The 13,848-nt window shown below is 44.5% G+C and overlaps 1 protein-coding gene across 1 annotated transcript; it reads right to left on the minus strand.

Moving 5' to 3' along the window:
• Window positions 1–3,050: 3,050 nt before the first annotated feature.
• Window positions 3,051–13,561, minus strand: LOC144500684 (glucose-6-phosphatase catalytic subunit 1-like). Its single transcript, XM_078223996.1, has 5 exons — window positions 13,271–13,561; window positions 10,096–10,205; window positions 7,952–8,057; window positions 6,762–6,877; window positions 3,051–5,710 (listed from the first exon to the last, which is right to left on the minus strand). The coding sequence occupies exons 1-5, from the start codon at window positions 13,507–13,509 to the stop codon at window positions 5,199–5,201; spliced, it is 1,083 nt and encodes a 360-aa protein (XP_078080122.1). The 5' UTR covers window positions 13,510–13,561; the 3' UTR covers window positions 3,051–5,198.
• Window positions 13,562–13,848: the final 287 nt, after the last annotated feature.

Below are 13,848 nucleotides of genomic sequence, written 5' to 3' on the forward strand. Positions count from 1 at the left end.
GGACGGGGTCACCTTGTTTATCTAACATGAAAATAATTTAGATAACAGCAACTTCACAAATTATAGATTTCTACAATGCAGGAAACCCACCAATTAGATATATAAGCAGTTTCTATGTATATATCTCGAATTCATAGAAACATAGAACAAAGAAACATAGAAAAACTACAGCACAAATAGGCCCTTCGGCCCCACAAGTTGTGCCGAACATATCCCTACCTTCTCGGCCTACCTATAACCCTCCATCCTATTAAGTCCCATGTACTCATCCAGGAGTCTCTTAAAAGTCCCTATTGAGTTTGCCTCCACCACCACTGACAGCAGCCGATTCCACTCGCCCACCACCCTCTGTGTGAAAAACGTACCCCTAACATCTCCTCTGTACCTACCCCCCAGCACCTTAAACCTGTGTCCTCTCGTAGCAGCCATTTCCACCCTGGGAAAAAGCCTCTGAGAGTCCACCCAATCGATGCCTCTCAACATCTTATATACCTCTATTAGGTCTCCTCTCATCCTATGTCTCTCCAAGGAGAAAAGACCGAGCTTCCTCAGCCTATCCTCATAAGGCATGCCACTCAATCCAGGCAACATCCTTGTAAATCTCCTTTGCACCCTTTCAATCATTTCCACATCCTTCCTGTAATGAGGCGACCAGAACTGAGCACAGTACTCCAAGTGGGGTCTGATGAGGGTCTGATATAGCTGCATCATTACCCCGGACTCCTAAACTCAATCCCTTGATTGATAAAGGCCAGCACACCATACGCCTTCTTAACCACTTCCTCCACCTGCGGGGCCGATTTTAGAGTCCTATGGACCCGGACCCCAAGGTCCTTCTGATCCTCTACAGTACTAAGAGTCTTTCGCTTTATATTGTACTCCTTCATCCCATTTGACCTGCCAAAATGGACCACTACGCATTTATCTGGGTTGAAGTCCATCTGCCACTTCTCCGCCCAGTCTTGCATCCTATCTATGGCTCTCTGTAACTTCTGACATCCCTCCAGACTATCCACAACACCACCAACCTTTGTGTCGTCGGCAAACTTACCAACCCATCCTTCCACTTCCTCTTCCAGGTCATTTATGAAAATGACAAACAGCAAGGGTCCCAGAACAGATCCCTGGGGCACACCACTGGTGACCGACCTCCATTTAGAAAAAGACCCACCTATACCCACTCTCTGCCTCCTTTGGGCAAGGATTTACAAGGATGTTGCCTGGATTGAGTGGCATGCCTTATGAGGATAGGCTGAGGAAGCTCGGTCTTTTCTCCTTGGAGAGACATAGGATGAGAGGAGACCTAATAGAGGTATATAAGATGTTGAGAGGCATCGATTGGGTGGACTCTCAGAGGCTTTTTCCCAGGGTGGAAATGGCTGCTACGAGAGGCTTTTGCTACCAAATAAACCTGTTGGACTTTAACCTGGTGTTGTTAAACTTCTTACTGTGTTTACCCCAGTCCAACGCCGGCATCTCCACATCCTTTGGGCAAGCCAGTTCTGGATCCACAGGGCAGCAGCACCTTGGATCTCATGCCCTCTCGCTTTTTCTAGAAGCCTTGCATGGGGGACCTTATCGAAAGCCTTGCTAAAATCCATATAAACCACATCTACCCCTTTCCCTTCGTCAATGTGTTTAGTCACATTTTCGAAGAACTCCACCAGGCTCGTAAGGCACGATCTGCCTTTGACAAAGCCGTGCTGAGTATTCTTGAGCATACTAAACCTCTCTAAATGCTCATAAATCCTGTCCCTCAGGATCTTCTCCATCAGCTTACCAACCACTGAGGTTAGACTCACCGGTCGGTAATTTCCTGGGCAATCCCTATTCCCCTTCTTGAAAATAGGAACCACATCCGCAATCCTCCAATCCTCTGGCACCTCTCCCGTCTCCATCGACGATGCAAAGATCATCGCCAGAGGCTCTGCAATCTCTTCCCTCGCCTCCCACAGTAACCTGGGGTACATCCCAGGTACATCCCATTTCAATCTAGGTTTTTGAGTTGTAATATTGAGTATAGTGAGACTGGCATTGCCTTCCTTCATTTGGAGCATTGCAATGCATCAGTATTAATAGTTCAAATTTTGCATTTGAAATTAGTTCTCCAAAAGTGAAAGGCAACTTTAGATTGTTGGTCTAGATTTAACCCAGTTATCTGATACAAAGTACACACGGAACCCAATAAAATATTTATTTGGCAATCCAGATTATGCTTGGATCAGGGATATTAGTGGATTTTGATTTATTAATGACATTATATGGCCTTCTATTTTCACAATCTGTTCCGATCTGAGGGTTATTTATAACTTTGTTACAGCCTGCCAAGAAATTATAGGTGAATTTCTTTTTCAATCCTTACCCTCACAACTGGCTTTGTATTTCATATAATGAGCAAAGTTATTGGTATAGACCCTTACCCAAGATCAATCTATGACTTGATGCCTTTACCTAATTTAGTAGTGATTTACGGTGGCACAGTGGTTTGCACTGCTGCCTCATAGTGCCCAGGGACCCGGGTTCGATTCCCTGCTTGGGTCACTATCTGTGCGGAATTTGCATGTTCTCCCCATGTTTACATGGGTTTCCTCCGGGTGCTCCAGTTTCCCCCCACAGTCCGAAAGATGCGCTGGTTAGGTGCATTTGCTAAATTCTCCCTCAGTCTACCTGACCAGGTGCCGGAGTGTGGCGACTAGGGGATTTTCACAGTAACTTCATTGCAACTTAATGTAAGTCCACTTGTGATACTAAGAAATAAACTAAACTAAAATGTTACTAAGAGACCTCTAGTTGCCAATTTTGACATTCAATGTTACATCTGAGGTTTCTGAAAAGAATTTAACATTCAGATTGTGCTAGAAACATACAAAGATTAATTTGTAGTTACCTCCCCCTTAAAGTAGAGACAATATATGTATTGAACTTCTGTAAAAAATGGACTGGTACAGATAAATAATTGCAGGGAGTTTGAAGGTTGCAATGCATTTGTTTGCTACTTTCTTCTGTTGTGGTGGACACATTAGAGGTAGTGAGTATGACAAGGGTATGAATGTGAATAACATCATATCACTTTATTAGATTTAAATGAATGTACATGTCATTTGAAATTACTATTACAACATAACAGTTTCAAGTGTTTGAGGACTTCATATTATACAAAAAGAATACATGGAATACTTGATTCTGAATCTCAGCTGTTGCTTGTCTTTCTTGGGTACAGTGCTTGGGTACATGAAGGCTGTGTGGTGGGATACAGCACCGACTAACATTATCATTACCCTGGCAGAACAGCATTTGGGCTGTTAAAGAAGCTGCAATGAAATTGCAACCTTAAAAAGCCATTCTTGCCCTGGTACAGAGATCAGGCAATGAATGTCAGCAGTCAGAGTGAAAAAAATGGTAGAATACTAAGAGATATAATGCACGGAGCAGTCCACTTGACTGGGGCCCCTTCCACCTGAAACATTTCCTCCACCAGTGATGGACAGTGGCAGCAGTGTGCATCATCTAGAAGATTCACTGCAGTAACTCATCAAGCCTCCTTCGACAGCGCCTTCCAAACCTGTGACCAATACCTTCTAGAAGGACAACAAGGGCAGCAGGGACATGGGAGCACCATCACCCACAGGTTTCTCCCCAAGCAACACACCATCCTGACTTGGAACTGTATCATTGTTCCTTTACTGTCGCTGGGTCAGAATCCTGGAACTCCCTTCCTAACACCACTGTGGGCGTACCCACACCACACTGGCTGCAGTGGTTCAAGCAGGGAACACCCAACCACCTTCTGAAGGGCAATTAGGGATGGACAATAAATGCTGCCTTAGACATCTCGTGAATGAATTTTTAAAAATTCAAAAGCCTGAATATGCATCATAAGGAAATGACAGGAAACATATTGACAGATGTGCCAGAAAGCTGTTCCCAACCCTAAATGTTGACAATTGTACCCAAAAGGTTCAAGCACTCTGTTTTTCAATTTGATTCCCCATTTAGGGTGCGATCTTACCGGCAGTTCACGCCTCACTGCTGCTGCCAGCGAGGATGGAGAATTTGGTACTCAGCCAAATCTCTGTTCGCTGCAGCGGGACTGGAGAACCCCACTGGCATGAATAGCCAGAAATTCCGTCTTTACTCTCTTTTGTTCAGTGCCGGATTGCTCTTCCTCTGCTCAGTGAGATCAGGCTGTAGGGAGCCACGAATCTCACACCTTTCTTTGCTGTTGTGTGTGCCAATCACTGGCATCGGTTCGAAGGTAAAGCAAATGGAGTGCCAGATTCCCCCACTGATCAGTCACTATATTATGACTAAATGCACCCTTGGTTAACCCTGTGCCCTCACCTTTCCAAGTGACTGCTTTAAGAGCAGAGCCGGCTCATACTGTGACTCAGAGCAGCCAAAACTACCTGTTCTATTTGAAGTAGGCCAGCGGTTCGCTCCAGCACAGTAAGGAGCAAGATAACTAACTCGACGGTTAGTTAATAGAATAGAATCACAGAATCCTGCAGTGCAGAAGGAGGCTATTTGGCCCATCGAGTCTGCAACCACAATCCCATCCAGACCCTATCCCCATAACCCTGTGTATTTCTAGTCCCCCTGATAAGGAGGGGCAGTTTAGCATGGCCAATCTACCGAACCCACACATCTTTGGAGTGTGGGAGGAAACTGGAACGCCCGGAGGAAACCCATGCAGACACGGGGAGAATGTGCAACCTCGATTCAGACAGTCGCCTGAGGCTAGAATTGAACCCGGGTCCCTGGCGCTGTGAGGCAGCAATGCTAACCACTGTGCCACCGTGCCACCCCTAATAACATTCAGAAATTCAAAATATCCCTGCCTATTATTGCTGTCCTTTTGCACACAAAGAGGATGAAATTCAATTCAAAATAATATCTAGTAACCAATAAAGAAAAAGTACAAATGTCCATAAAATCTGAAATAAAAAAAAACAGAGACAATACAGAAAAATAAGCAGGAAAACTGAGTTGTTTCTCAGCATCTGGAAAGAGAATGGACAGGTTAGCATTCTGATGACCTCTCTGTCTCTGGCATTCTTTGTTTTTCTCTCCCTCTTCCTCTTTTCAAATGCTGAAAGAGCTGCTATGCAGTTCCAGGATTTTCCTGTGTTTTCTTTTTTAAACGCTCAACAGTGCTGAGAAGATCATTAGATATTTCCAAGTTTTGTATCGACAGAACTCTATAGAAGCTTCTTCTCCTCGCGGTTTACAATTTGTGACACACAGTACGGGACAAATGCCACAGCTGCCAGAGGCACTGCTGCACTCTTACAGAAAGACAGTAAGTAAAACAGGAATTCTCTCTGTGTTGGGGGCTTCACCGAGTCAAAGAGGTGCAGGATGATCAATGAGGCCACGATGCAACTTAGCCTGAAACTGAACTGCTGGCTCTTCTTCCCTTTGCAGCTTTCCATGTAGATGGGAGAGTTGAGGGCCAATCCCAATCCAAACAAGGCTCCCACATTCCTGACCAGACTAGCGAAGGGAGTGCTGTCGATGTGGACCCACTCTGCCCGGGCACACCATCTCTGGGCTTTCTCCACGGACCACAGCAGGTCCACTCCCAGTACTTTCAACAGCAGGTAAAAGCCCAGAGCGAAGGAGAACAGGAAGAGAGTGATCTTCAGATACTGCTTGAAGGTTACGTCGTAGATTGCATTAATTCGACCAAACACTTGAGCCACAACTAATCCTGTGAATGAAAATTTACAATTAATATTTCATCAGATATTCCATCGGTAGATATAGATAGAAATATATATGCTATGTACAATATACATGTGTGCCAATAGCAAGGTCATTTTTGAGGATTTAGTGAACTGTATTTAAAAAATAAATGTTCATCATTTTAACACAGGTTTCCATCTCACCATCCCTTTCTCAAGGGCAATAAATATTGGCCCAGCCACTGGTGCCTGCATCCCATGAACTAAAAACCAATCGGCTTTAATGTGGTGTTTTTTTTCAATGCAGAAGGGCTTTCAAGCATCGAGTGGGACTGTGGCACAGTGGCAAAGTGGTTAGCATTGCTGCTTCATACCGCCAGGAATCCGGGTTTGATTCCTGGCTTGGGTCACTGTCTGTGTGCAGTGTGTGCACATTCACCCCGTGTCTGCGTGCGTTTCCTCCGGGTGCTCCGGTTTCCTCCCACAGTCCGAAAGACGTGCTGGTTAGGTGCATTGGCCATGCTAAATTCTCCCTCAGTGTACCTGAAAAGGCGCCAGAGTGTGGCGACCAGGAGATTTTCACAGTAATTTTATTGCAGTGTTAATGTAAGCTGACCTGTGACACTAATAAGAAACGGTTCAGCTCTGATAAAGGGTCATCCAGACTCGGGACGTTGGCTCTATTCTCCCTCCCGAGACGCTGTTAGACCTGCTGAGATTTTCCAGCATTTTCTGTTTCTCTTTCCGATTCCAGCATTAAAAAGGATCTGGGATAGAAATTGGTCAAGAGTTGTTGTGTAAAATGGGCAATTTCAGATTCATTGTCCAATAAACACAGCTCCTGATATTCACATCCATTGACTCCACAGTCACTTGTAGTTAAGTCCATCAGAAAGGGTCAGTTTTAGGCACTGCTGCCAAACAGCTATTGAATCAATTGTGTTTTTAATCCCTTGAGAACTGAAATGATGTAGAATATCACAAACAGGAACAGAGGCTGAAATCCCTGCAGGGTAAATCAATGCACAATGATCGAGTTGTATCATTATATTTTCAACTGAAAGAAGGAATCCTGACCTGAAATAACCCCCATGAAGACCTGATGTGGGAAGTGAGCGGCTAGAAACACTCTGGAGGCACAGACACAGGCCTGAATCAGCCAGAATCCCGTCCAAAGCAATACGTGGAGACACCTGGAAAACAGGAAGGTCATTATTGTACAGTCAATTAAAGAATGAATCCATTACTTATAAAACACATGAGGGATTATAACATTGTTCATCCTTCATCCAACCAGACAATATCCATCCATATTTATTTTTAATCTTTTTTTCATTCATTCATGGGACATGGGTGTCACTGGCTGGACCAGCATCTATTGCTCATCCCTGGTTGCCCTTCAACTGAGTGGATTGATAGGCCATTTCGGAGGGTAGTTGAGAGTCGACCACATTGCTGTGGCTCCGGAGTGGCATGTAGGCCAGATCAGGTAAGGACAGCAGATTCCTTCCCTAAAGGATATTGATGAATCAGATGGGGTTTTCCGACAATCTACAATGATTTCATAGTTATCAGTAGATCCTTAATTCCAGATATTTGTACTATAGTGAAGCTTAACAGATTGTATTGGAAAAGCTGTAGTTTAAGACCTTAACACAAGTGGATCTGCACTTACACTATCATCATTTAAATCAACTTTATAACTGCTGTGGGCAGTTCCCCATTAAAACAGATTCATCATTAATTGGAAAGATAAGAATAAGCAAGATAACTTATTCATACCAGTCATTTTTTTTAGGTTTAGCACAGTTACTTATTACACTAAAGCTATGCTAATATAAAATTAAATAATAGGTATTGGATTTAGTAACTGACTGAGAATAAACTCTCTTCTCAAATCTGGGGAGCTCAGAATGGTCATAATCTACACATGGTACAAATCCCTAATCATAATTCCCTTTAATGGGATTTTAAGTCAACCACAGGACAGTATACTAAATCTACTTGTACATAAACATTTCTAAAAAAGGAACCAAGATCAAACACAACATGTTAAATGTGGAAGTGTTGAGTTTAAATGTAATCAGTCTTTAAACATACACACCTCCGGTACTGTCATACAGAATTGCATACATGTTGAACTGTATCTACACCTCACATACGAAACTGCATTTTATGTGCACGACCCCTGTCAATCCAGACAAACCTATTGTACAGAAGCTGCACTGTACACACTTGAATGTACGTATAATACTTTGAAATCTTACCGTTTTTGGAAGGAGGGCTGCTTTTTTTGTAATCCAAAGGTGAGGAGTGCTGTGACCATCACATACCAGACACCAGCTGAACCCATTGCGTGACCAGATGGACTTCCTGTCAAACACATCATTCAAAGGCTCAATTATAAAATGGTGTTTTCCATTGCTAAACATTTAAGTAATACTTGGCAGTGCTTTTTAAAAAATACTTCTTTTCCTACCCCTGCACTATTCCATCTGGTGTACTCCAAGGATCTCTCCTTGGCTCCCTCCCATCTGCCCCTTGGTGACAAAATGTGAAAGCAGAGTGTTGGTTTACACATCTACACTGACAACACGCAGCTCCCCCTCCTCTTAACTCCTCCACTGTCGCTAAATTGTCAGACTTCTCATCAGACATCTGGCACTGGATGAGCAGAAATTGGCACCAGTTAAACATTGGGAAAATGAAAGATATTGGGTGGGATTTTCCTCCCCGTCAGTGGTGTGTTTTGCGGAGGCAGGAGGAGGTGTGTGCTCACTGGCAGCAGGATCTTATGGTCCCGTTGTTGCCAACGGGATTTCCCGTTGAACACGTCGCTCAAAGCCGGGAGATCCGCGGTGAAGGTGCGGCTTTGGCGGGACCATAAGATCCCATTGGCGTGAATGGCAGCAAGATTTTGGTGATTGTCTTAACTCCCCGCTTAACACTCCATTCCCGAGCTCCTGACAACATCCTTTTTCCATGCGACTGTCTGAGACTAAAGCAGACTGCTTGCAATTCTGGTGTCATATCTGACCCCAAGATGAGTTTCCGACCTCAAATCTGTACCATCACTAAGACGGCCTATTTTCATCTCTGTAACAATGCTGACCTCACCCTGTCTCAGCCTATCTGCTGCTGAAACACTCAGTCATTTCTTTCCTAGTTCCAGCCTTGACTATTTCAACACACTGTCATAATCTTATTAATCTCTATCAGGTTCCCCCCTCATCCTACAGCGCTCCAATGAAAACAATCCCATGCATATCCTCGAGTAGTATTGGACAAGAAAACTCAGTGAAAAGACATCAAAAGTTAAAACGATCAAGATTTATACAGTAAATGGTAGAGCCCTTAGAAATATTAGCATACAGAGGGATCTAGGCGTGCAGATCCCCAGTTCCCTGAAGGTGGCAACTCAGGTTGACAAGGTGGCCAAGAGGGTGTATGGCATGCTGGCCTTCATTGGTATTGGCATTGAGTATAGGAATTGGAAAATCATGTTGCAGCTGTATAAGTTTTTGGTTAGGCCGCATTTGGAGTATTGTGTACAGTTCTGGTCACCACACTACCGGAAGGATGTTGATGCATTGGAAAGGGTGCAAAAGAGATTGACCAGGATGTTGCCTGGTTTGGAGCATATGGACTATGAAGAAAGGTTGAACAAACTTGGATTGTTTTCATTGGAGCCTCGGAGGATGGGGGGGACCTGATAGAGGTTTAAAAGATTATGACAGGCTTGGATAGAGTGGATAGTCTGAGTCTATTTCCCAGGGTCAAAGAATTAATTACTTGGGAGGATAGGTTGAAAGTGAGATGGGGAAAGTTTAAAAGAGATGTAAGGGGCAAGTTTTTCACACAAAGGGTGGCGAATGCCTGCAACGCATTGCCGGAAGAAGCGGTGGAAGCAGATTCTATAACAATTTCAAGAGGCATCTGGATAGATACATGAATAGGCTGGGAATAGAGGGATAAGGACCACGTAGAGGCAGGAAAGTATTAGATTAGAGAGGCATCTGTGTCGGCACAGACTTGGTGGGCTGAAGGGCCTGTTCCTGTGCAGCACTAGAACATAGAACATAGAACATTACAGCGCAGTTCAGGCCCTTCAGCCCTCGATGTTGCGCCGACCAGTGAAACCAATCTGAAGCCCATCTGACCTACACTATCCCAATATCATCCATATGTTTATCCAATGACCATTTAAATGTCCTTAATGTTGGCGAGTCCACTACTGCTGCAGGCAGGGCATTCCACGCCCTTACCACTCTCTGAGTGAAGAACCTACCTCTGACATCTGTCCTATATCTATCACCCCTCAATTTAAAGCTATGTCCCCTCGTGCTGTTCTGTGTTCTTTTACAACTGCAAAGCCTGCTGTTGTCGTTGTAATGCAATGAATTGCTGGTACCTGGTCCTGTTTCACAGGTGATGGGAAACTGCTGCACCAAGGGAAGAGAGGAATTAGCGTAAAACTGGGTCTCATAAACCCACCAGTAAGGTCTCTCTCCAAATAAGAACCTGTCAAAGAAAGATGGAAACTGATTAATATGTGTCCAATATCCGTTATTTGCTTACATGTCCTCATTCTTTGTAATCACATTTAACTCTTCCAATAGGAAACTTCACTTACTGATACATGCAGGAATTTGAATCATTGGCTGAGGGGTCTGGCATGGGGGAGCCAACAGGCTCTAGAATGTATGACGTTGGAATTGAATTCAGCAGATGCAAATTGTAACCAGAACACAAACTGAAATCCCCAGCTGAAGTTCCTGCCAAGAGTTCAGTCAAAGGACAAAAGGCGCCATAACATGTGGGCGGCACGGTGGCACAGTGGTTGCACTGCTGCCTCACAGCGTCAGGGACCGGGGTTCAATTCCCGGCTTGGATCGCTGTCTGTGCAGAGTGTGCACATTCTCCCTGTGTCTGCATGGGTTTCCTCCAGGTGCTCCGGTTTCCTCCCACAGTCCGAAAGACTTGCTGGTTAGGTGCATTGGCCATGCTAAATTCTCCCTCAGTGTACCCAAACAGGCGCCGGAGTGTGGTGACTAAGGAATTTTCACAGTAACTTCATTGCAGTGTTAATGCAAGCCTACTTGTGACGCAAATAAAAATACTTTTAAACTTCATAAGGGCGCAGGGAAGGAAAGAGTTGCCATCTCTATTACATTGATCTGAACCAGGGGTTAAATCAGATTAGAACTCTTTCAAGCTACTTTTTTCTCTGCCGGTTTGACATCTGTCCAAACACCTCGGAATGTGAACTAATACTTAAACACCCAAAGTTATGATAAAACGATAATTCACCTCCTCAAAAACAAATTCAAATAAAAAAACATAAGACATAAATATTAAACTTAAAAAAGATACATTCACCAGAGATAACACCAAGAAAAACACCCAGGATGAAGGAAGGACTTATCATTTTATTATCTTGAAATATTCACAATTTCAAAATGGGAAAATATCTACTGTGATTAGTACAAGTATAAATGATTCACAGAAGGTGCCGAGTGAGGAAACTCCAATACGCTGTGTTTGAGCTGCTCAGGCACTTTTCTGTGACTTCAAATTTCCATAAAATATGTTTGGAATCTCATGTCAACGTCGGAAGGTGCAGTGGTCAGAAGGGCCATGTACTTCCTGCAACTAAATCAGTCCTTGCCCTGTATTCCCATTCCCAACCACAAGACCCCCTCTGGCAGTTAGCTAGAGGTTTGTTGTTTGTCTGTCTCTTAGTGTAAAAGAACTGTCGACCGTCCAAGGTACGAGGAATAAATGCCGCAAATATGTTTTAAATTATAAACATTTATCATTGTTTTAAAAAATGGAGATTGGAATAAAAATATTTCTGTCCTCAGTCGCAAGTGCCCAAGTCTCAGAACATAAAACAAACACACCTCCGATTACTCATAGTAAGAAAGAAGTACAGAATATTTATGTAGTTAAAAGCAAATTACTGCGGATGCTGGAATCTGATGAATCATAGAATCCTACAGTGTGGAAGGAGAACATTCGGCCCATCGAGCCTGCACCGACCACAATCCCACTCAAGCCCTATCCCCATAACTCCATGCATTTAACCTAGTTAGTCCCCCTGACACTAAGGGGCAATTCAGCATGGCCAATCCACCTAACTGGATGAAGAGTCATCCAGGCTCGAAACATTGGGAGGAATTCTCCGGCCGTTCATGCTGACGGGATTCTCTGGTCTCGCTGGCAGCACACCCCCTCCCCGCAGGTTTTGGACTGACGTGGGTGACATCGACGGAAAATCCCATTGACAGCGGCAGGACCAGAGAATCCCACCACCAACGAACAGTGCGCCGCCTCCCACGGCTGAGAAACACGCAACTGGGAGGCCGGAGAATTCCCTCCATTCGCTCTATTCTCACTCTGCAAATGCAGGCAGACCTGCCGACATTCTCCAACATTTATATAGTGCCTTTCATGACTAGTGCATTAGAATCAATTAAATACTTTTGAATTGTGGTCACCGTTGCAATGCAGGAAATGTGGCAATCAATATGTACACAGCAAGCTCCCACAAACAGTAATGTGGCAATGAGCAGATCATCATTCGCGGAACGGTGGCACAGTGGTTGGCACTGCTCCTTCACAGCGCCAGGGACCCGAGTTCAATTCCAGTCTCGGGTCACTGTCTGTGTGGAGTTTGCACATTCTCCTCGTGTCTGTGTGGGTTTCCTCCGGGGTGCTCCGGTTTCCTCCCACAGTCCAAAGATGTGCGGGTTAGGTTGACTGGCCATGCTAAATTGACGTTAGTGTCAGGGGGAGTAGCAGAGTAAATATGTGGGGTTACGGGATTGTGGTCGGTGCAGATTTGACAGGCTGAATGCCTCCTTCTGCACAGATGTTTCTATCTGTTTTTTTGTGATGTTGATTGAGGAATAATTATTGGTTGGGATATATTGGGAAAACACCCCTACTCTACTCTAAAATAGCACCATGGAATCGTTTACATGCACTTGAGCAAACAGATGGAGTATTGGTTTAACATCTCATTCATAAGGCAGCATGACCAACAGTTCAGTAGTCCCTCAGTACTGCACTAGACTGTCAGTCTTGATGTTTGTGCTCAGACACCAGAGTAGGAATTGACTCCAGCACCTTGTGACTGAGCGGCAACAGCGCAACCAACTGAGCCACAGCGAAGGAGGTTCAGTCTGCTACATTGTCATGTATTAAGGTCTATTCCGTTGCTCTAATGAGAGACATTTAATCAATCTCCAAAGAGCTTGTGATAGGGGACATACCAGGCCGGAGATTGGCAATTGGACAACTAAAGCTGAGGAAAGTTTCATGAGGAAACTGATATGACCGAGTCAGTTTGAAGCTGCCAATTGGCAAGTCAGCAACAGGGAAGGGAAAGCAGACATTTTAACCTGTAACTTGGACTTCCTCCTGACTGGGGAAGGTGGAGGGACAATATTGGAGGCAGTCAGCATTGTGGGGTGTGACAATACATACCCGCTGCCCCTCAGTCCTAACTATCCCTAAGTTACCTGAAAGTCAGAGCCTAGGCCTCCAAAGACATTTAGTGGAGAGAGTCAGCGAATACTTACCATTTGAAGATGAGGTTGAGCCAGTCTCCAATGACCGCCACCCAGAGGAGTTTGATGCCCACCGCCTCACACAGGTGGAACCAGATGGGGAAGAAAACAAAGAAGGTGTTTCTCAGGTCAGCGGCGAAAGAGATAAAAGTGAACCAGCTCTGGGAGTCCTGGTAATTCTGCTGTAGATACTGCACCAGTTCAACTCCCGAGCTGTGGAGCAGGTCCATCCCAGTGTCCATCCTCTGCATGTTCAGAAGGCGCTGAAGATTTTCTCGGTTTGCAGTATGGCTTCTGATTTTGCTGGTGGGGATTCAGGGTTTATATAGGAGAAGAGAACGGTTTGGCAACTTGTTATCAATTCCATTTACAGCCAATAATCACGAAAGATTGAGCAAACCTGTGCAAAACAATGTCAATGGCCTTTTTGGCAACAACATCTGCGTCATTGGCCTGCCTCAAGCCAAACTCCTAACGCATGCAGGGATCTGCAAAGCCAATATTTGTGAAAAACACCCTTGTGAAAATATTGGAGCTTGACAAACTTATCAAATTCATCACAGCAAAACTCGACAATCTCCGCTGCTTAC

Source organism: Mustelus asterias, chromosome 11 (assembly GCF_964213995.1).
Source record: "Mustelus asterias chromosome 11, sMusAst1.hap1.1, whole genome shotgun sequence".
NCBI lineage: Eukaryota > Metazoa > Chordata > Chondrichthyes > Carcharhiniformes > Triakidae > Mustelus > Mustelus asterias.

What these genes read in the sequence shown, in the direction of transcription:
- LOC144500684 (XM_078223996.1), bottom strand. Translation starts at nt 13,509, where the DNA reads ATGCAGAGGATGGACACTGGGATGGACCTGCTCCACAGCTCGGGAGTT. An exon ending in CTCAACCTCATCTTCAAATG is followed by an intron (nt 10,206 to 13,270) that starts GTAAGTATTCGC and finishes TTTCTTTGACAG; the next exon opens with GTTCTTATTTGGAGAGAGAC. An exon ending in CAGCCCTCCTTCCAAAAACG is followed by an intron (nt 6,878 to 7,951) that starts GTAAGATTTCAA and finishes CCTGTTTTCCAG; the next exon opens with GTGTCTCCACGTATTGCTTT.